The 21657-nt window shown below is 41.2% G+C and overlaps 3 protein-coding genes across 3 annotated transcripts; 2 read left to right on the forward strand and 1 right to left on the reverse strand.

Annotated features, from left to right (window-relative positions):
* The first annotated feature begins 1533 nt into the window (after positions 1 to 1533).
* On the forward strand, positions 1534 to 9547 carry wbp2 (WW domain binding protein 2). Its single transcript, XM_085360391.1, has 8 exons — positions 1534 to 1746; positions 2802 to 2910; positions 3331 to 3466; positions 3785 to 3877; positions 3965 to 4111; positions 4196 to 4318; positions 5388 to 5464; positions 8312 to 9547. The coding sequence occupies exons 1-8, from the start codon at positions 1688 to 1690 to the stop codon at positions 8357 to 8359; spliced, it is 792 nt and encodes a 263-aa protein (XP_085216517.1). The 5' UTR covers positions 1534 to 1687; the 3' UTR covers positions 8360 to 9547.
* Positions 9548 to 11187: 1640 nt separating this feature from the next.
* Positions 11188 to 15129, reverse strand: trim65 (tripartite motif containing 65). The gene is made up of 8 exons (XM_085360392.1): positions 15069 to 15129; positions 14236 to 14687; positions 14013 to 14108; positions 13655 to 13885; positions 12558 to 12726; positions 12377 to 12466; positions 12059 to 12276; positions 11188 to 11678 (listed from the first exon to the last, which is right to left on the reverse strand). The coding sequence occupies exons 2-8, from the start codon at positions 14683 to 14685 to the stop codon at positions 11370 to 11372; spliced, it is 1563 nt and encodes a 520-aa protein (XP_085216518.1). The 5' UTR covers positions 14686 to 14687; positions 15069 to 15129; the 3' UTR covers positions 11188 to 11369.
* Positions 15130 to 15530: 401 nt separating this feature from the next.
* On the forward strand, positions 15531 to 20423 carry mrpl38 (mitochondrial ribosomal protein L38). The gene is made up of 9 exons (XM_085360393.1): positions 15531 to 15615; positions 16712 to 16900; positions 17006 to 17137; positions 17221 to 17423; positions 17513 to 17585; positions 17729 to 17774; positions 19003 to 19161; positions 19964 to 20100; positions 20248 to 20423. The coding sequence occupies exons 1-9, from the start codon at positions 15531 to 15533 to the stop codon at positions 20382 to 20384; spliced, it is 1161 nt and encodes a 386-aa protein (XP_085216519.1). The 3' UTR covers positions 20385 to 20423.
* Positions 20424 to 21657: the final 1234 nt, after the last annotated feature.

Genomic DNA, 21657 nt, shown 5'->3' on the forward strand with positions numbered 1-21657 from the left:
TTAAAAAGAAACCTTATTTCTAACACTATCAATCACAAAGACATCACATTCTATACAAAACCATATCTCAGTCTTTACTTTAAGGTACCCTTTCTTAAACTGTTTCAGTAATTGCTTTCACTATATTATATATTCTCTATTTTCAACTGGCTACATCGTTTTTAAATTAGCTAGATTAAAAAAGCAAGTTTAGCTTATAGCTAACTAGCTAAATTTTGCATTCTACACACCGGTTAAGGTGACAGTATATCAAGTTTTACAGTGCATCTGATGACTTTTTTCAATGAAATCTCAAAATCTTTGGTTTATAAAATGTTCAATCAAATAAAATTCTTAAGGACTTTTGCTTTTATTAGACTAATAATATAGAAGCAATATACAAATCTATTAGCATGTGTGCAGCATATTAAAAAACACAGCTAATGAATATTTGGGAATTTTAGTTGAAAATTATTTGAATTAAACAAATAATTTATGTTGATGTTGAGGTGATGGAGTTCTTATAATTATTCAGAATTCTTATACAATCATTTTAGAGTAAATTTCAATCATCAGCCAGGTGTTTCCACACAGCTGCTTGTGTAGGCATTGAGAGTTTACCTCTATGGTAGCACTGAAGTGATATGAGCTGCAATCCAGGTATGACATGTTCCATGATGGCATCCTAGAGCTTCATGTGATAGCAGTAAACTTTGACAGTAAGGGTAGTTACATCACCTCCCGTGTATTAGCACATTGGAGTGAAAAGTGACATTTGACCCATCTGTTTCATTTAACAACTTTGTATAATCTATTATCTGTTCCTTGTTTTTCTGGCTCATATAATAGCTTTGTGCATGGAATTTAGAGGGTCAGACATAGATGTCAACTATTGTTAGCCAACACACACCACTTGTTGCATCTTTTACAAGGATGTGGGTGCTTCTGACTAACCTGACCACTCACCTTCTCCTGACTCATTCTGTTACATAATGTAAGAGGCATTTCAATACTTGATATATAAATCATCGTGCCATATTTGTACTACAAATAGAATTTTTGACTTACTTCTGTTTGTCAATGCCTGTGACTCACTTGAAATAAATTGTCTGTCCCTTAAACAGGTAAGGCTGACCCTGCCTTGACGGTAATAATACTAATTAAGTAAGAATACATTTCTATTTAGGCTAACTGGTACATCAGCCAGACTCATGATGTAAAGAAGTCTTTCATTCTTTTTTAATTAATTGATATTATTATTATTTACATCTAACTGTACTACTAACTATAGAGGCGTAGTTAGCCACATTAAAAGTCTTACGTATATGATGATTTTCTAGCATTATTACTATTATTAGAAGCTATATTGCAATTGGTAGAACCTTGTAGAGCTCGTGTCGGTCATTTAAACGTCATTCAGTCATAGACATTTGATCGTAAATTTATTAAAGAAATATTTAAAATCAGACTGAATGTTTTGAAAGGCTTAGGGCAAACCGACTTTTTAAAGGGGCGTGACGTCACGCGGTGGGCGTTTCACACGTATGGCGGAAGGGCAGGTGCGGCAACCTCAGCTGGCTCTGTATCACAACAACCGTTATCCGCGCGGAGGGAAGTCACCGAGGATCCAGAGAGGCCTTTGGATACGTTTTTCTGACTGAATAAAACAGTATCTAATCTTTTCCAGACAATCTGGAGGGCCGTCGACATGACTCTGAATCAGAATCACTCGGAGTCCGGTGGTGTCATCATCAACAACAGTGAAAGGTAACGTCAGTTAGCAGCTGTTAGCTAGCCGTTACAGTTAACCAGCCACGGATAAGTTATACCCGCTCTTTGGGACGAGCGTCACACCAGACTCATTCAAAAATAATGTGTCTCTGACATGTCATGGAGATAGTTTACATATCAGTAGCACTGCAAATGCAACATTATTATTCGGTTAATACACAGACACACCTGCCACACAGTAAACGCTGCACTGAATTTCTAACTTTTAGCATTTGGTAGCTTATTTTTTTTAAACAAACATATGTGTAAAAGCTTTTGTCGAACACCGTGAAATAATAATTTTGCTTTCATTTTTAACTACAGTATCATTTTTTTTCTTTTTACAAAGAGCCTTTTATATGATATAGTGCGAATTGAAGAGTTGCTCCTAATCGATGCAAAATAAACCTCTGAATGCTTCACGACTAGCATGGCTATGTTAATTATTTCAACGTCATTTTTTCTAATCTAATATTCGCGTCGCATCTTACAGAACCGGGTCCCGGACTCTTAGCCGAAATATGGCCCTTCAGTCTGTTATATCATCACCGCAGACTAGGATTACATAAATGTTTAATGGTTTTTAAATGTTGTAATAAGTCTAATGTATCGAGGATAAAACGTTATTTCGCCTCATTGCAGGAATAGCTGAGCATATATTGCAATGCAATAGCTGCATAGTCTGCGCTCTGGCCTGGCCTCTGTGCTAAAGTATTTGTTTTGTTTATTAGCATGAGTCAAAAATAATGGCCAGCTTCTTCTAGAACATGCTGCAGTGTAATGATAAACCCATTAGAGCTAACCCGGAACCTGTAGTAAGCTCTGTCACTAGATGGCATGTTAATCCTCTGCCTATAGTACTTTGTACTAAAGGCAATGGACGGTTGCACAATAACCCAATGATCTCATTTTAAGCTTTTAAGATGAAAGTAGGTCAAATGCTTATACAAACATTACAGATTTTCTTTTTGATGCACACAAAAAATGTTGGAAAGAATTCTGGTTCCTACAATCAGCTGGTTCCAGCGTCTCCTTTCTCTTTTTGGATCTAGTGTGCTGATGAACCATGACAATGTGGAGCTTGTTTTTTGTGACACGGAAAGGCTGCCCGAAGCCTTCAGAAAGAGCAAGAAGGGCAGCATCTACCTGACTCCATACAGGGTGAGTGACAACACCACCAAGTCTTCCTCTTTGTTTAGCCGAAGCCTTGTGCTGGCATAATGGTGCCACAATTCACATCACGTACTAGCAGAGCAGAAGAGCAGAACTCCATCATTCTAATTACTATCATTTAAGGTTAGTTTGGGAGTAGCTAATACAGGGGTGGGCAATCTCAGCCCACGAGGGCCGGTGTCCCTGCAGGTTTTAGATGTGTCCTCGAACCAACACAGCAGATTTAAATGGCTAAATTAGCTCCTCAACATGTCCTGAAGTTCTCCAGAGGCCTGGTAACGAACTAATCATGTGATTCAGGTGTGTTGACCCAAGGTGAGATCTAAAACCTGCAGGGACACCGGCCCTCGTGGACTGAGATTGCCCACCCCTGAGCTAATATGATGCTGTTTCTTCTTTTAATCCCAGGTGATCTTCGTGGCTAAAGGGCGGGATGCGCTGCAGTCTTTTATGATGCCTTTCTACCTGATGAAGGGCTGTGAGATCAAACAGCCTGTCCTGGGAGCCAATTACATCAAGGGCACAGTCAATGCAGAGCCTGGAGGTAGGTGTACTTTTTCCCCGTTATGCTGTAATGGAACACGCAGCATCTTGTGTCTCTAAGCCAGGGCTGCCCAATCCCAGTCCTCGAGAGCTACTATCCTGCAGCTTTTAGATGCATCCCTACTCCAACACAGCTGAATCAAATGAATGGCTTGTTATCAGGCCTTTGCCAAACACGATGGCATGCTGAAGAGGTAATCAAACCATTTGATTCAGCTGTGTTGGAGTAGGGATGCATCTAAAAGCTGCAGGACGGTAGCTCTCGAGGACCGGGATTGGGCACCCCTGCTCTAAGCCCTCTCTTGAATCTCTCTTGGAGGCGGTTGGGAGGGCAGTGCTACTTTCAAGCTCATCTTTGCTGTTGGAGGAGCCATAGAGTTTGGCCAGTACATGTTGCAGGTTGCAGCTCAGGGTATGTTAACAAAGCAGAACACATGAAATAGTACAGTTCCTGATATTTCATGGACTTATTAATCGATTTACTGCCTCACATTTTCAGCATCCAGAGGTCAGCCTGTAACTGCTGGCTTTGGTGGATGCCCCTACATGGCTAATGGGGCCTACGCTTACCCACCTCCACCTGCTAATGGAATGTACCCAGCAGGACCTCCACCCGGCTACTCCTACCCTAACCCTCCTCCTCCAGGTGCTTTTCAGAATTGTCGTCAGCTTAGATCCACATCTTGTGAAAGTGAAAACTAAACTGCAACTCTCTGTTCTCGGACTCCAGATGGATTCTACGCCACTCCTCCAGCATTTGATGCCTCTGCAGCATACATACCTCCACCTCCTTATTCTGCTCCTCTGGGTCAGCAGCCACCACATGATCCAGACCTCCCCTCCTCGGCAGCAGGTGAAAATCTCCGGTAGAGAAGCTCTGACTTCAGCTACAGCCTAAATAAAAACATCATGCTATTAGGAAAAAAGGGATGTTGAGTTTCTGCACGCGTTCATCACTCTATTTTATACTTTAACATTTACATATCATGTTGGAACAGATCTGCTCACACAGGTCTTGTTAGAAAAGAATAGAATGCCTTTGTCATTTCATAAATGTACAAACATTATATGTGAGTACAGAATCTTCAAAAATTGTTTCTGTTCATCTGGACGTTGCGTTTTTCAGTGGGAGAAATGTTTCTCCTACTGAAAAACGCAACGTCCAGATGAACAGAATCAACTTTTGGAGATTTACTTACCTGGATGATTGAGCATGCAACAAGATGTGAGTACAGAACATATACAAAAGGAGAGCTTTACCAAGACCCAGTATAATGTTAATGAAATGTCTTTCATTATATTTTTGCTTTTTCCTGCCACACCAAGTGAAATATCTGCTGTAAAAAAATCATTTGTCTTTAGTATATATTTAGTGGTATATAGATTGTGGACCTTGATTGTTTTAAAAAATATTCTCCTTTATTGAATGATTACAGGTAAATTTTAAATTGAAAACTAAGAAAAGTAATTTGTTTGGAAAGTGTGGATAGTTTTTTTTTTTTTTTTTTTCTCAAGATATTTGAAGCGATGCATACAGTACATTATTGGAAGTACTTTGTGTTGTTTGGGCCTGGATACATAAAGCAGTAGGAAGGGCAACATGTTGCCTGCTTTCTAACAATGAATGCACTGCACTGATATCACATGAGCTTAATTCAGCATCACAGAGATGTTGTACTAAGGAATTTAAGGTTAAAGATAAGCTAATGTCAGATCTCCAAAATATTTAAAACACTTTGCGCTGGAAAAATGCTATCTGCAAGTCATGGAGATTTTAAACTGCCGTTTTTTTTTCTCTCTCAATGCAAAGGCCGTCGTACCTGCAGCGTGTTTAGCACCTCTCATCTCATATGTCCCGGGGGTTATTAGTAAGACCCATGTTTAATTAATGAACCCCTCCTTTGTCTCACTCGCTTTCCCAGCGGAGGCCAAAGCCGCTGAAGCAGCAGCGAGTGCCAGCTGTGCCACACTGCCCCCTACACATGTGTACCTGCCGCAGGTGAGCTGCCCTTCATGTTTCTGCTTTACAAGTTTTTTTTTAAAATGAGAATGTAAATCTTGTCGAAGATTTTCTTTCAGTGGCTGTGAGACAGTGTTTGAATTTCCATGTCTCTTTGAATTGAGCTGTATTTCCTTTCCATTTGTCATCTGTTTGTTTGTAGTCATTGCTAGTATTGCTATACTAACAGTGACTGCAGATCCAAAATAAACTCATTTGGTGTATAATTTGAAAAGTGCTGGCCTTTTTGTATACAGAGGAGTGTATTTTAGCGCAGTGTATTTGCATGATTTTTAAACGTATTGCTAAATTTAAGCTGGGGCATCAAGTCAGATTAATTTACCAGTGTAGAAAAAAAGTCATTTTATTTTATTTTGGTGTTGGGAATTTGTGATTTTCCTTTACAACCATTTCTAAGGTTTACAGAGAAAGAAGCAAAAAAGAGAAAATATCCAGTGAGCAGTTCTGTGGGTGAAAATTCCTTGTTTTGGGATGTGGTGGAATGTGAGATTCATATCATTAATGTGCAGACAGCAGATCTCCACCAACTGTGTGATGCTACAGTCCTGATCAAAGTTTAAGACCACTTGGAAAATCATATTTTGCATGGTTGGATCTTAACAAGGTTCCAAGTAGAGCTTCAACGTGCAACAAGAAGGGCAATCTACTGTCTGGACAACAGCTCCAGAGAGGAGATGCCCTTCATGCAGCCGTCTTCACCACTTTGGAGAAATGTGTAATTTGTTTCAGCGCTACGGTTAATGTACAACACTGAAATGTAGCAATGTAGTTGACAGATATCAGCCTTAAAATGCCATTTAACGATGAATAACCAATATATTATCACATCAAATTTTTTTTCAGTGGGAAAGAAATCAGGTCAGATATTTTCCATGGGTAACATTTCGTGTTATCCCCTGACACAAAAACCATAATAAAAGCAAAATAATCAGCACAGGCATTGGCCATCAGCCATTAACATCAGAAACATCCCTACCTGCATCATTCTGCAGAAGGTCAGCCAGTCTTTACAGGGAGTGCAGAATTATTAGGCAAATGAGTATTTTGTCCACATCATCCTCTTCATGCATGTTGTCTTACTCCAAGCTGTATAGGCTCGAAAGCCTACTACCAATTAAGCATATTAGGGGATGTGCATCTCTGTAATGAGAAGGGGTGTGGTCTAATGACATCAACACCCTATATCAGGTGTGCATAATTATTAGGCAACGTCCTTTCCTTTGGCAAAATGGGTCAAAAGAAGGACTTGACAGGCTCAGAAAAGTCAAAAATAGTGAGATATCTTGCAGAGGGATGCAGCAGTCTCAAAATTGCAAAGCTTCTGAAGCGTGATCATCGAACAATCAAGCGTTTCATTCAAAATAGTCAACAGGGTCGCAAGAAGCGTGTGGAAAAACCAAGGAGCAAAATAACTGCCCATGAACTGAGAAAAGTCAAGCGTGCAGCTGCCAAGATGCCACTTGCCACCAGTTTGGCCATATTTCAGAGCTGTAACATCACTGGAGTGCCCAAAAGCACAAGGTGTGCAATACTCAGAGACATGGCCAAGGTAAGAAAGGCTGAAAGACGACCACCACTGAACAAGACACACAAGCTGAAACGTCAAGACTGGGCCAAGAAATATCTCAAGACTGGTTTTTCTAAGGTTTTATGGACTGATGAAATGAGAGTGAGTCTTGATGGGCCAGATGGATGGGCCCGTGGCTGGATTGGTAAAGGGCAGAGAGCTCCAGTCCGACTCAGACGCCAGCAAGGTGGAGGTGGATTACTGGTTTGGGCTGGTATCATCAAAGATGAGCTTGTGGGGCCTTTTCGGGTTGAGGATGGAGTCAAGCTCAACTCCCAGTCCTACTGCAAGTTTCTGGAAGACACCTTCTTCAAGCAGTGGTACAGGAAGAAGTCTGCATCCTTCAAGAAAAACATGATTTTCATGCAGGACAATGCTCCATCACACGCGTCCAAGTACTCCACAGCGTGGCTGGCAAGAAAGGGTATAAAAGAAGAAAAACTAATGACATGGCCACCTTGTTCACCTGATCTGAACCCCATTGAGAACCTGTGGTCCATCATCAAATGTGAGATTTACAAGGAGGGAAAACAGTACACCTCTCTGAACAGTGTCTGGGAGGCTGTGGTTGCTGCTGCACGCAATGTTGATGGTGAACAGATCAAAACACTGACAGAATCCATGGATAGCAGGCTTTTGAGTGTCCTTGCAAAGAAAGGTGGCTATATTGGTCGCTGATTTGTTTTTGTTTTGTTTTTGAATGTCAGAAATGTATATTTGTGAATGTGGAGATGTTATATTGGTTTCACTGGTAAAAATCAATAATTGAAATGGGTATATATTTGTTTTTTGTTAAGTTGCCTAATAATTATGCACAGTAATAGTCACCTGCACACACAGATATCCCCCTAAAATAGCTAAAACTAAAAACTACTTCCAAAAACATTCAGCTTTGATATTAATGAGTTTTTTGGGTTCATTGAGAACATGGTTGTTGTTCAATAATAAAATTATTCCTCAAAAATACAACTTGCCTAATAATTCTGCACTCCCTGTATTTATTTTGTCTCTACTTTGCTGTGAGACAGTCACTGATGCTAGCAGCTATGCAGAAACCACATCAGTGGATGACCTGGTTAAGGTGTTACAGCAAGTGGAAGTCACTGATAAAACCACGTTTTATGGGGTTAAAAGCCAGTTGTTTGCCACAGCTTCAGTCTGTGAATGGCAGTAATCCAAGACCACTGTGTGTTCCTACTCTTCTGTTTACATGGCACCATCTTTCACATGCTCAAAACAAAACTCTCCTCTCTTTCCAGGACAAGCCTCCTCCCTACTCTCCTCCAGAAGACAAGAAGAACCAATAGACCTGCTTAATGTCTCCCTCATTCCTCTTTGTCCTCTATCTTCCATCCTGCTGGATCTCATTATTTCTCTTACATTAACCGGACAGTAGGAGGGCCAGTATGTTCTTTTCCCCCCCCCCCAAGATAATCAATTTTTTTCATCCTAATCTCCTTCCAGCTCATCTCCATTTTGATCTAACCTTAAAGTCATCCAATTGCTTTCCCGCCTCAGCCTGCATTCCTTGTAATGACTCATATATTGTAATCAGCTTCATTCTCTTCAAATGCACCTTTACGTGATGTAAAGTAGCAAAGAAGAAGTGTTGGTAGCAATTTCTGAGGAAGAACAGATTGTTCAGGCCAAAGTGTTTGGAGTGGTTTTGAGGGCTTTTTGATTAAAACCTTGTAACCTGATGAGCTATTTTAGTATTTCTTGCCTTGGAAGCCTCCCCAGAATCGTGCAGCAACCTTAACTTCAGCTGTGCTCATGATGTCCTGTGACTGTCTATAAAACTAGACTCAGATAAATGATAGTAAATACTTTGCTAACCTGTCCAGAGGCGAAATGAACGCAGTATTTTATTTTTCTATTATTTGTGTGTACAGGCTTTTAATATGTAGACTTAAAAATAACATTATTTTATCAAGAACACTAACCTAAAGAAGAACTAGCTTTTTTAACGAGCGGGTCGCAGGGTGGCCCTACCTGCTTTGACGCGTTTTGGCCGACGAGCGGACCACAAAGATTAGAGCGGCGTTGAGCCACAGCAGCCAATCCCTGATCCTGGATTAGAGCAGGGGAGAGGACGGCTGGGCTTTTGGAGGGACCGACTGCCAGGAGGGATTATCTTTATAATGTTGCAAGAGCAAAGCAGTCACCCAATGATGTCACTCCCTATTTTATTACGCTTCCAGACGTTAGAGAAGACGCACGGTCAGACTCACCATCAGCCTGCTTTCATCTTCACTGCATTTTTAACATTGTATACACAAACAGAACCATCAGTGAACTCTTCTGTTTCTGTGGTCGTGATTATTACTCTTCAGTTTGAGGTCCAATCTGAGTATCTCATCTTCTATTCTTCCTTCCTCTGCGGTCTCCAATCTATATACTGTATCTGTGGCACATCTGCGGCTGATTCTTTGCACTTTTAGAATGCTATGCATCGGGTTCCTGTATGCTCCGTCATGGCTGTGTGTAAAATAAAAATAAAGCTCTGTATTTAATTCAAACTAATTTATTGAATAATTAACAACTCGAGTAAGAAAACAAGGCATGAGCTCAACTGATGCATATATGCATTGGACTGGATTTTAATAAAGAATTCAGAGTGTCTGTCTTTATTTCAGCAGAGTATTGCTATCATAAGTTTTAATAGTCCACAGTATAGTGCATTAGCAGTTCTGACAAACATATGCAACAGTCAGCAGGAAGAGTGACAGAAAGTTTTCCCCCAATCATTAGGCCAAAACAGCCAAATGTGCTTTTCCTCAGCTGTTCCTTATCTTCAGGAAACTTGTGCAAATCCACAGCAGTAACCCACTTTAAATGTGCTAAAAGTTCTCAGCTAAGCTAAGATTTGTAAACCCTCATAATCTAAAAATCATCTGCCCCAAAATATGCACACACCAGCACAATACATCAGATTCCAGCTCAGCACCGTCAACCATTTGTTTGTGCAGTCAAGATCAGATCGCAACGTGATAACGCAGCCTTCGATTTTCAGTTGTGTTCTCAGTAGTAGCGCTACAGCCTGCAACATTTTTCTTTCACCTACAGTAGCTCACATACTTCCGTAGAATGAGCTCAGCATACATGTGAATATTATCAGAAAACACAATGAGGTTTGGACATGTATGAGTACAATATTTACCCTAAACATCTGAGCCTTGAAATTTTTTTCCCAAGCATCCCTTTACATTTGCTGTTTTCATTTGTATGTGGACATATGCTCTGGCACAGGCGGATATTCATCAGTTTCCATCTGATACAATTCACTCTGTGTGATGAACATAAAGCTACAAAAGTGGGCCCATTATGCTTTTCTGTCGGTTTGTGTCTTGGTAACCCCAACCTCAAGTTTCCTGAAAATATGAATGAGATAACTTCCGAGTGAAGTCACTGAAGATATTCAAATTGATACAATAGGTGAATCTACTAATATGATGCTTTAATTGAACTTTAAAAATAAAGTCAGGACAGTATCGAATTTCACCTTTGCTAAAAAGAATCATAAATTTCCCTTAGAGTCAATTCATGTTTTTCAAATGGAATGAGTGTAACAGGTCCTCGCCAACCTATAGGAAACTTCTCATGTAGCCTGAAGTGCATTTCTTTAGGGCAGAATCAAAAATACTCAAATCTGACATGTGTAAGACCGTGTGTTCAAGTTGTCCTCCTGTGCTGGCACAGAAACAACACAGTATTACTGATGCATTCACCTCCACCTCAGTAGGTATCTTTTCACTAATCACACAGCATATATTGTAATGCTATTTTGGAAAAAAGAACATTTGTTTCAACAAGGGTGTGTGCCCTAATTAAAGACATAATCCAGCATGTATGCAGAGTTCAGTGTCTCATGAGGAGACACTTGTTTCTAAGCTTTAGGTAATGAAAGCTCAAAAGTGTGACCCACTGAAATGTAACTGTTTTTTTCCTACCTGAAATAGGACACATGAACATTATTTATCACATGTTAAAAAAAATGAATTAGTGTGAACTAAAACTGCAAATCGTTTTAAAAGCCCCTTACGTATGCATATAAACGGTTTCCTTAGCAACATTGTGGTAAGTGACAATGCAAAACCAAATGGCAAACATGTTAGAGGAAAGAAAATCCCAGTAAGTCAGTTCTTCTACTAAAAACAATGCAGGAAGGCAGTCGTCCCAGAAGAGAAAAGTGAATTTAAAAGAAGCTCCTAGATTGTTTGGAGGCGGGGGGAGGGGGTTCTTTATGTCAAGTCAGATTGTGGCCATGATTCATAGTATTCCTAGAATTCCACTTGTTCCCCTCTTCTACAAGTCCGCTCATGAAGAGCAGAGGGTGATGCTGACCCCCTCTCCTATCCAGCAGGCGGGAAACAGCTCCTGGGTGAAGGCACAGTGGAAGGCGTGCAGCCTTGTCTGGCCGGCTCCGTAGTAGGTAAGCGTACCCGCCTCGTAGTCCAGCAGCATGCCAATGCGGCTGTGATGGGAGTTGCCGGGGATGGTCTCCCGCCGGCCGTTGTGCCAGGCGCTGAGCTGGTGCTCGTCCAGTTGCAGGCTCCAGGACAGTTCATTCATTCCCACCATGCATCTCTTGCCCTTTTCCTTCCTGGGGATGCTCTCGTAGGTTACCTGGGGAGGAAGATGCGCAGAACAAGTGAAACATTAGCATCCTGTGGTCATTTCTCTGGGAACAATGAATCCCTGTATAACACATAAGGAAAATCTGTTGAAACATTCTCGACTGATCAGACAGAGTGGATCTACTATTGAGCAGGTTCATGTAACATGTGTGGGTCACAAGTTAGGTTCCTGAGCTTGTTACATGCCGATTTCCACCTGTTGTGGACTGAATACGTGCAGCTACAATCTGCATGGAATCATTAGTTCTGATGACCTCTACATACATATCAACGATTTATTCGGCAGGACCTAGAATGTTCCCGTTAGCGACCCTCTACAAAGCAATGTGTCACAAAGCCACAGCCTACACAGCATTATGATATCCTTACCCCGAGGTAGGCCCAAGGCTTGGACACCTCCAGTTCCCAGTAGTGCTGTCCGTGTTTGAATCCCTGAAAGCACAGCACCTGCCAGGTGTGATCAAAGCGGGCTTCATGAGCGGGGACAGCGCGTGGCCCTGATGTCAAGTGCTCAGCCCTGCGGTTCTCCTGGGAAAGAACTAGATGCCCATTGGCTGTCCGTGGGTCAAAAGTCAGAGAGCATCGGTCTGTAAGAAGGAAGAAAATGAATCAGGCAGATTAAAGCTGGAACAGTGATCTAGAAAAGTTTTAGAGGTCCTTAGTTATAAAATGTCTCTTAGAACTCACAAGCACTGAGGCCCTCCTTCCCAACAGGGTGGCACGGAGCAGCGGGGCTGGGAACCACAGCGAGTACTGGCCTCTTGTCCTGAGGAGAACCTGGAAACCAAAGACAATGCATGAGAACACATGAGGACCGTCTGAAGGCGGATCGAGCTAACATGCTTCATCTTTCCTAGTGACAGGTCACCTTCTCTGTCATGACCCACAGCGGTGGTCACAGCTTTCTCCAGGTCCTCAGACACCAGCTTAGACACTCGGGAGAGGATGTCGGTGACGCCGTTTAATCGATCCTGCAGGGTCGAAGTCACATCTGTGGAAATATCCTTGAAGCGCGGGACTTCTACGTGCGATGATTCCTGTGAAGAAGCGGGTTTCAGGCAGTGCTTTAACGAATAGGCAAAAGTTTCAATGTCTGATTAATTACTTTGGTTTGACCTTACAGCTGAAACAGTGAGTTTAAGCTGCTTCTGCAATTGTTAAATGAAATAAAAACTCAATTCTAATGACAATTCAAAATCACCTGCCATTCATTACATTATGACATGTGTCTGGATCCTCTACAGTGTGCTCCTAGAATTTGTGGTTAATAGGTTTCAGGCATCGTTTCTGTTAAACGGTGTAATTATTGCCCTAGCTGGCTCAAATAATGCCTCTACTTGTCTGGCCCACACACTGTCGATATGTAAAAGACGCCATTGTGATGTTTCCCACTGGTCAGGAAAGCATTGCTGTGAAGCTGAGAGTTGGAATATTTTCTCAGTGCCTTTCAAACCAGACAGATCGAGCGCAAAGGGGAGACTATAACTTACAAAATAAGTATCATGCTGCATTCACTGGCCTGGAACTAAAATCTGACAAAATAAACTTATGTGGAAAGTTCTTAATGAGATAACAAATAAAGTAAACATTAATTTTCCAAGATGTCTCTTATGACACTCAATGTTCTTTTTACGTGGCTCATAGGAAAGGCGTGACAAGGCCTGGGCCGCAACTCTGATAAACTTTGTAGTCGAAAGAAGCGAAACACTGAGGTTTTCTGTGATTGAGCAGATACCAGCCTCGTGTTGTTTAATTAAGCCCACATTTCGTTATTTAAAAAAAATGCTTGTGCAGCCATCCAGCAGTAGGAAGCTTGCTGAAAGCTCTACGCATCCACTTGTGCGTGTTACATGAAACAGCAACCTGCACATACTTACCTTTGTAAACTACTGGGACTATAAAATGAACCAAAATAAAAAACCAGATCCTCCCCTTCCCAAATGTGTAAAGGCAAGGGATACAAACCCTGATGAGGTCAGTATCAGGGAGGTCATGTAGTGCCGCAATTTGGTCTTGGCGCTCTCTGAGCAGGCGGGATTGCTCGCTGAGTTCGGTTAGCCGCGCCTCTGCCTCCGCGAGGGCTGCCTGCTTTTCCACCTCAATAAAAAGCACTGTTGCCTCCTGCTTCTCGGACAGGATTTTCATCAGGTTAGAAAACTTGGCGTTCACCCAGGCTGACGTCTGCTCAAGAGTTACCTGTTAATTTAAAATATGCTGTGTAAAATAGTTGCTTGGGTTCATTTGGGCACACGCTTTCGATTTCTTTTATACTTAAAAGCCTCCTTTTGCGAAGCATTTACAAAGGCTTAAAGTGAGAGTTTACCTTAGCTTGATTGATATTCTCAGTCAAGTCATTTATACTTTTCTGCGTCTCTTCAAGCAGTTTCCCCACGTCTGTATTCTTCCTTTCCAGCAGCAGCTGTAATGAAAACATATCAAGTCAAGAAAAAAATCATTTATTCTTTCACAGTCATACAAATATGTGATAATCATCATCTATAATCCACTCCCAGTTTTAAATCTGCAGAGGCTTTGTGTTTGTATACCTCTTGAGTTTCCCTTTCTTCCTCCAATATGACCCTTTCGTGGTTCATGCACTCTGACTTTTCACATTCGTTGCACACAGACCTTTTGTCCTGCCTGCAGTAATAAACCAAAGGCTTTTTATGGCGCTCGCACAGCAGCATGGCTCTGGCCCCTTCACCTCCTCTCACCAGAGCATCCCTACATGAGGGGCCAGCGCTGTTTGCAGTCTCTGCCAGGACCGACAAGGACACATTACGCCTCAAGACAGGTCTAATTTTGAACTCCTCATTGCAGATGGGGCACTGAGGGCCAATGTCAGACTGGCTCTTAATGTCCCAGTGCTTGCTGATGCAGCTTTTACAGAAGGTGTGACCGCAGGGGATGGTTACAGGATACCGGAAGAACTCCAGGCAAATGGAACAGTTTAGGTTTGCATTCTGAGACTCCATCTCTGAAGACATGGCAGACATCTCTGTAGAGGGAAACAAAAAAGGCTGAGGTTAACCATAATATGACACCTTTCGAGACAAACAACTTCATTTCGTTTTTTTTAAAGAAAACAATTTTATTTTTGGGCAGGAAAATATTCTTTATGAACTGGCTTAACATTTATAGGGAAAAATAACAGGCGAGCAGGAAGGCAGCAGTCCCAGATTCTAATGTCAGCTACCACACAAGTGAACGGAAACGCTAATGTTAGCCAGCGTTAGCATGCTTTCAAGTCATTCAACGTTAGCGCGGACTGTTACAAACAAATACTCGTCAACATATTAAAATGGTCAAAAGATATCTTAAAACAGAGCACCATTACACACTCACCAGCAAGATGCTGTACCAAAAAAATAATTCTTACCACGTAAACAGATAGATTCATGCAGAACACTGTATGAATATCGCTAGATGAAGCGTTCCGGATGACGTATGACGCAAAAAGGGACGCCTTCACGTGCTTTCGAGAAACCAATGAAATTAAAAAAAGACCCATATATTTTGTATTTTGTATGCTATGAGACAAACTGTAACACTGTTCCGCTGTGAAGTTGCGAGGGCAATACTACTTAATTTATGTCAATCGTTTGCTTTATTTTGCTTTAATTAATGTAGAATAGATATTTACTGAAACATTCGCCTCAAAAATCCTTACATAATTTTTTACATAATATACATAATATTTTTATGTATTAAATTTTAATGTTATAATGTATATGACTGCATAATTCAGTTTTAAGTGTCTTCTTTTCTTTTTTCCCTCTCGGCCACCGTATTCTGTTTAAAAAAAAGAAAAAAAAGAAGGGGCGGGGAAAGTCATTCCAAGATGGCGCTGCGCACAGTATGTGCTGCTGCTTTACGGACCGGGACAGATTTAGGGGTCAATAATGCGAGGGCATTTGTCACGACAGGTATGGAGTCCATCTGTATTTGGCAATTTTTAAAATACTTCCTGAACGTCTTGAATATAGAAAATATTTCGGTAGGTTATATTAGTTGCAGCAGAGCCCTGATGCACGCTGTCCCCTTACAGACATGGTAGAAATCTCATAAACAAATGTGACGAATAAATTTGGTCAAGCTAAACATTGATCAGGAAAACAACTGAGGTGTTGTAAGAGTGTCAACACATTTAATGCTAAACGGCTCATACATCAGTTACATTATTTTCTGGAAATTAGCTGCTACTGTTTTTTTCTTCTTCTTAATTTTGAACTGCAAAGTGTATGCTGTGCCATTATCCAGTGACTAATATAGTTATCAGTAAATACTCACAGCCATAGTTATAAAGGTGCAAAGATATCTGCCTTAGAATAAACAGGTAAAGTACGAGACAGTGAACTCATCACTCGCTGACAGTTGACTCGGAGTGCAAAATGTCCTCTGCACATTTCCATTTGTTTTGCAGTTTTCAGTCATGCTGTAAAACCAGCAACAAGCTGATAAATAACACAAAGAGAAATGAGGGGTGCTCTTCCTCCAAAGTCTGACTCGCCCACAGGCACTACACTGCCCAGTTAATTAACTTGATCCTCACTTTTCATGACATTTGTCTGATCCTCTGCCAAGACCCTAAAGGCATTGTTTTCAATTTTAAAGAAGGGGATTTGAATGCATGCTCTTGTTCTTTCTCTCCACCACATTTCCTCACATTTGGCCCATAATTTTTACGTAGCCTTGCTTACAAAGTAGAAAGGCGCTGAGGATGCAATGCCTACATCTGTGTACTTCACAGATGTAGGCAAAGTCATCCGCGTGGTATCAAAATGTAATGGATTCTTCCACCTCCCCACTCAGATTTGGGAAATCAGTAGCTTTGACAATCAAAAGGCACAGAAACATACTTTGGTGCAGAATGAATACAAATTAGGTGAAATAGAACAGCGCAGCAGCTGGAAAAGTAAATGTGAATCACCATCTATGATCACTATTGTACACTATCACTTTACCATTTAAAGATGTAGCATTTTCAAAAGCGATGTGTCTAACTGTTTGGGATGTTTCCAGCATTCCTCTGCAAACGGGTTCCTCCTTTGGGCCCGATGCCAAATGAAGAGATTGATGTTAAAAACCTGGCGTCGGTAGAGAAGTATCGCAGCTACAATCGTTACTTCAGGCAAGCGGCGGAGGCGAGGAACAAGGACGTATGGTGGAAGACTTACAGGAGCTACGTGGAAAACGCTGACCCTGAGCACGGTGAGATGATGGAGTGAACATCGGGGCAATGTGATGTCTTGTAAATGTCATTTTTTTAATGGTAAAAACTCCAGATAGCACGAAAGAATTCTGTTGTGTTTGAAGGCGCAGAGCGAGTGGACATCGGACTGCCCTACTATCAACCCTGCAGGACCAAAGAAGCAAAGAAGAGGAGGCAGGTGATGAAGGAGAACAAGAAGAACGTCGAGCTGGAGCGGGCGTCTCGTCTGCGCACGTGTAAGCTTACATCAGTTTCTAACGAATTCTCCTGTCGCTCTGTTTTGGTACCCTGTGGTAACAGGTTCCTTGTTGTCCACCAGTTAAGATCCCTCTGGATCAAGTGCAGGAAACTTGGGAGACGACAACCGGGCCGTTTCATGTTAAAAGACTTGCGGACCACTATGGGGTCTTCAGAGATCTCTTCCCCATGGCTTATTTTCTACCTCAGGTTACACTCAAGGTCTGCTACAGCCAGGATAACGGCACTCATGTGCACTATGGGAATCAACTGACACCCACTGAGGTACGTTAAGAGATTTTGATTCTATGTCCCCCCACACCTTTTATAAATCTTCTTGCATCATGTTCTTTCTGTTCTTTGTGGTCCTCCAGGCAGCGACGGCACCACAGATCAGCTTCAATGCAGAGGAGGGCTCCCTGTGGACCCTCCTGCTTACCTGTCCAGGTACACACAAAATGATCAGTGGACAGTCCTAAGAATGACTGGCTGTCTTTTAATACGTTTAAAAGTGAATCCACACAAGTAACTGAAGGATTCTTTACTTTTGCAGACTGTCCAAATTAAGTACAATTTTTTCCCCCCCTCAGATGAGCATCTTCAAGATAACGAGGCAGAATACATCCACTGGCTTGTGTGAGTAGTCTCATACCAGTCAAATAAGCTTTAAAACTATATGCTGACCATGTTGTGTTTATGCTGAGGTTCAAAAGTGCAATCAGATAATTCCTAAGTCAACAAGATCAATTTACTGATCTAATTTTCCAAAGTATAAGGTTTCCCACTAAATCTGAGCATCCAGTTTCACAAAACATATGGTAAATGGTAAATGGCCTGTATTTATATAGCGCTTTACTAGTCCCCATGTACCCCAAAGAGCTTTACATATCCAGTCATCCACCCATTCACACACACATTCACACACTGGTGATGGCAGCTACATTGTAGCCACAGCCACCCTGGGGCGCACTGTTTAACTGTGTGAGCTTCATGGTGCAGACTGCTGCATTTACAGAGCTTTGTCTCACAGGAGTAAGATTTAGATCTCAAAACTAGTTTATAATCAAAGTACATAATTTCCATATTGATTATTAAATGATTCTGATTCTGATCAGTGTAGTAAGTACAGTTTCTGTGTAAAAAGAGACATCTTGTGGCCAACTGAGGATACAACTCCTGCACAACCCCTTCAGCAAGAGAATCTGGTGGCTGTGTTCTGCTGTGGGAGCAGGGTTTTCATCCTCTTACACTAGTATTTTCCACATGTATTGGTCTGCTTGAGGACACAGTCAAATTGGTACGTGTTTGTTCTGCGTAATCAGTTTTATCCTGCAAATAAACCTTTCTGTGTTTACTTGAGTGGTCTCTGTCAGGACTGAGGAACACTCAATAATAAGGTGTGACACCTGTGAGAGATTTTGAAACTGCTTTCTACCAACAGAAACCAAACACCAAATGATGGAGTGACTTTTGAAAGAATTGTGTTCCATCGCTGCAGTAGACTTTCAGAGATTTAAAAAAAAAAAATCTGTGCCAAAGGTCACACACAGGTGGTGCTCAGACTGAGGCTCATAAGGTGGAGCTGGTGACAAACTAATAAATAGGGCATTTGTTTGCTCCCCAGCAAGGCGAACCCTAAAAAGGAAATGGAATAAAACAGAGCTTTGTTCTCTGCTCTTAACTTGAAGTGTAAGATGTTTTGATTGGTCAGATCATCTGGATGAGCACTAAAAAACGTACAGTCCATTCACTTTATGCTGGTTGGCTTACTGTCATTGATTTCTCACTTCAAGTTTAAATCTAAGCTAAATAAACCTCGTTTCGAGTTATTCATGGATTCCTCGAATGATCCATGTCTCTGCAGGGGGAACATACCGGGCGCAGCAGTCCAGGCTGGTGAGGAGCTGTGTCACTACCTGCCACCCTTCCCTGCCAGAGGAACAGGCTTCCATCGCTATATTTACGTGCTCTTCAAGCAGGATGGGCCCATCAACTTCCAGGAAAACATCAGGCCCTCGCCATGGTGAGTAGTACACTAATCAGAGTGGTGGATGATGTATTCTTTTTGGATGGAGTTACAACAATAACAAAGTCCATCCCAACAGCAAGTTACAGCAAGATACCTGTGACTAGGAAATGTGTTGTGCTCAGTAGGTAGGAATAACACTAATCTCAGTGTAGCATTAGCAACTGCCTCCCGAACCACCCAAACCTGGCATATATGTGCGGTTGTAGTGATGGATATACTACAACATATACTAAACACAATTCAAATTTAGAGGTCATTTTATGCGCGAGTAACCCATGTGAGCCAAACTCTCAGGCTGGTTGCTATAAACACTCTGCTACATTGAGTTTTTCTACTCTTGACTCTAAAATGTCATTAAGTGTTGAGATACCATATAGATAACATGGTGATCTCAGACACATAGCAGAGGACGGAAATTTAAAAGCAAAACTTGTGTTTCTGTGGGGCAACCACCATGTGGATGAATGGATAGATAGAGATACAGATCTCTCTGTAAAATACTAGCATCGCACAATCACTATATAGGACCTGAATTATGACGTGTTATTGCAGACCACAAATGCTGGAAAAAAAAACTCTGCCATATTAAATATGCTTCAGACAAGTGGCTGATGCTCCTAGTATACCACAAACCTTAATAAATAAAATCAATTGTCTTGACATGTTGACTTTAGCTCGATTTAGCACAAATACTCTAAACACCTCCTGGATTAAAAAATGTATTGAGTGGGGACATAACTGTTAATCCTGTGTGATACCTAAAAACGCACTGAGCATGTATCGTCTCTCCACACAGCCAATCACTGGTGCAGCGCACGTTTAAAACGGTGGATTTCTACAGAAAGTACCAGGACAACATGACTCCTGTGGGTCTGGCCTTCTTCCAATGCCAGTGGGATCAATCTGTGACAGATACCTTTCACAACACCCTAAGTGAGTCACGGTGTGGGAAAAAGACAACACAATACATGCTGGAACTTGTTTCCCACCTCTAACGTGTTCATCTAAATTGGGCCAGGATTTGTGTGGCAGCTGGTAATGTGAGTTTAACGGTCTGCTTTCCTGCATCTTCTCCTGCAGACATGAGGGAGCCCGTGTTTGAGTTCATCAGGCCTCCAGTGTACCACCCCCCACAGGTCAAATACCCTCACCGGCAGCCCCTACGCTACCTGGACAGATACAGAGACGGGAAAGAGCACACCTATGGGATATACTGATTATCAGACACATGCACATTTGAGGAAACAGCAACAACAATGTGGAATTATGTTTGCCATATTTATGTCATGATTGTAAAAATAAAGCAATTTTCAGCTGCACTGGGGCTGCATTTTATTTACCTTTGCCAAAAAACAAACATTTTATACTCACTAAACATCAATTATCAGCATTTTATTAATGATAATCTGGCAGGGATTTTTCCAGCCAGCAACACCAAATATAAGTCAGCAACATTTAACAGCTCAATAAGAAGCAGGTACATGTGGAGTCAAAATGTGATAGAAGTAACATTTTTATGCCTCAACTATTTATTTATTTATTTTTATAGTTTTAAGCCCACGAGACGTTCATGTCAAAGACCAAAAATTTGTCTAAAAGCCCGTCTAGAAAAAGATACATTTATTCATACTTGATACTATAAACTTTTATTGCTGCAGTTGCTCTAATGTTGAGTAATTATCCCTAATTTTGTGTATACTGAAGCATTCAAAGAAATGTCAGCAGATGGCACTGCTGAGTTAAAATCCCCAGAGACCACACTGATGAGTCAGAACTTTTCAGGAACCTTATTTTAACTATGACTCATATTTGATTGTAAATTCTTAGCAATAATAGCTGCGGATCTTTGCTCATGTGTCTGTTTTATGCCAGTTTTGATTGATTGCACATTAATTTCATTCCATTTTTATTTACATAGCAACAGATGACAACAACAGATGCCTCAAGATGCTTTAAAAACTCTACAATAATAGACAGAGGGCAGAACCAGACATCTATTTTTCTTTCTTTTTTTTAAATGTGGTCCTTTCTGGCAGCTTTTGCAATCAGAATTGTGATCTGAATGCATGGTGGTGCTGAAGACATTTTGCTTTTGCACAAACAGCTATATAGAATCTCTATAGGCTCCTCTTATTCATGTGAATCTTTTATTTGTTTATTTATTCATTTCTTTTTGTGCTATTTCAGATATTACATTATATGTGGTATAATATGATAATGTCTAAGTCAAGGTAGGCAAGAGAAAACAAAAAGAGGAGCTGGTGGTGGCAGTGCTGTGACCGGATGGGGTTTAACTCAGTTCAGTTCAATTCAATTTTATTTATACAGCGTCAAATCACAACAACAGTCACCTCAAGGTGCTTTATATTGTAAGGTAGACCCTACAATAATACATACAGAGAAAAACCCAACAATCATATGACCCCCTATGAGCAAGCACTTTGGTGACAGTGGGAACGAAAAACTCCCTTTTAACAGGAAGAAACCTCC

The sequence above is a fragment of the Diplotaxodon limnothrissa genome, linkage group LG8 (assembly GCF_057381915.1).
Source record: "Diplotaxodon limnothrissa isolate DT_005_m linkage group LG8, D_limnothrissa_male_GT1.1, whole genome shotgun sequence".
Lineage (NCBI taxonomy): Eukaryota > Metazoa > Chordata > Actinopteri > Cichliformes > Cichlidae > Diplotaxodon > Diplotaxodon limnothrissa.

Coding starts and splice junctions, on each gene's coding strand:
- wbp2 (XM_085360391.1), top strand. CDS start 1,688: ATGACTCTGAATCAGAATCACTCGGAGTCCGGTGGTGTCATCATCAAC. Junction 2,911..3,330: donor TCTACCTGACTCCATACAGG/GTGAGTGACAAC, acceptor TTTTAATCCCAG/GTGATCTTCGTGGCTAAAGG. Junction 3,878..3,964: donor GTTGCAGGTTGCAGCTCAGG/GTATGTTAACAA, acceptor TCACATTTTCAG/CATCCAGAGGTCAGCCTGTA.
- trim65 (XM_085360392.1), bottom strand. CDS start 14,685: ATGTCTGCCATGTCTTCAGAGATGGAGTCTCAGAATGCAAACCTAAAC. Junction 12,727..13,654: donor CTGATACTGACCTCATCAGG/GTTTGTATCCCT, acceptor GCTTCTTCACAG/GAATCATCGCACGTAGAAGT. Junction 11,679..12,058: donor AGCCTTGGGCCTACCTCGGG/GTAAGGATATCA, acceptor CTTCCTCCCCAG/GTAACCTACGAGAGCATCCC.
- mrpl38 (XM_085360393.1), top strand. CDS start 15,531: ATGGCGCTGCGCACAGTATGTGCTGCTGCTTTACGGACCGGGACAGAT. Junction 17,775..19,002: donor GAATACATCCACTGGCTTGT/GTGAGTAGTCTC, acceptor ATGTCTCTGCAG/GGGGAACATACCGGGCGCAG. Junction 19,162..19,963: donor AACATCAGGCCCTCGCCATG/GTGAGTAGTACA, acceptor CTCTCCACACAG/CCAATCACTGGTGCAGCGCA.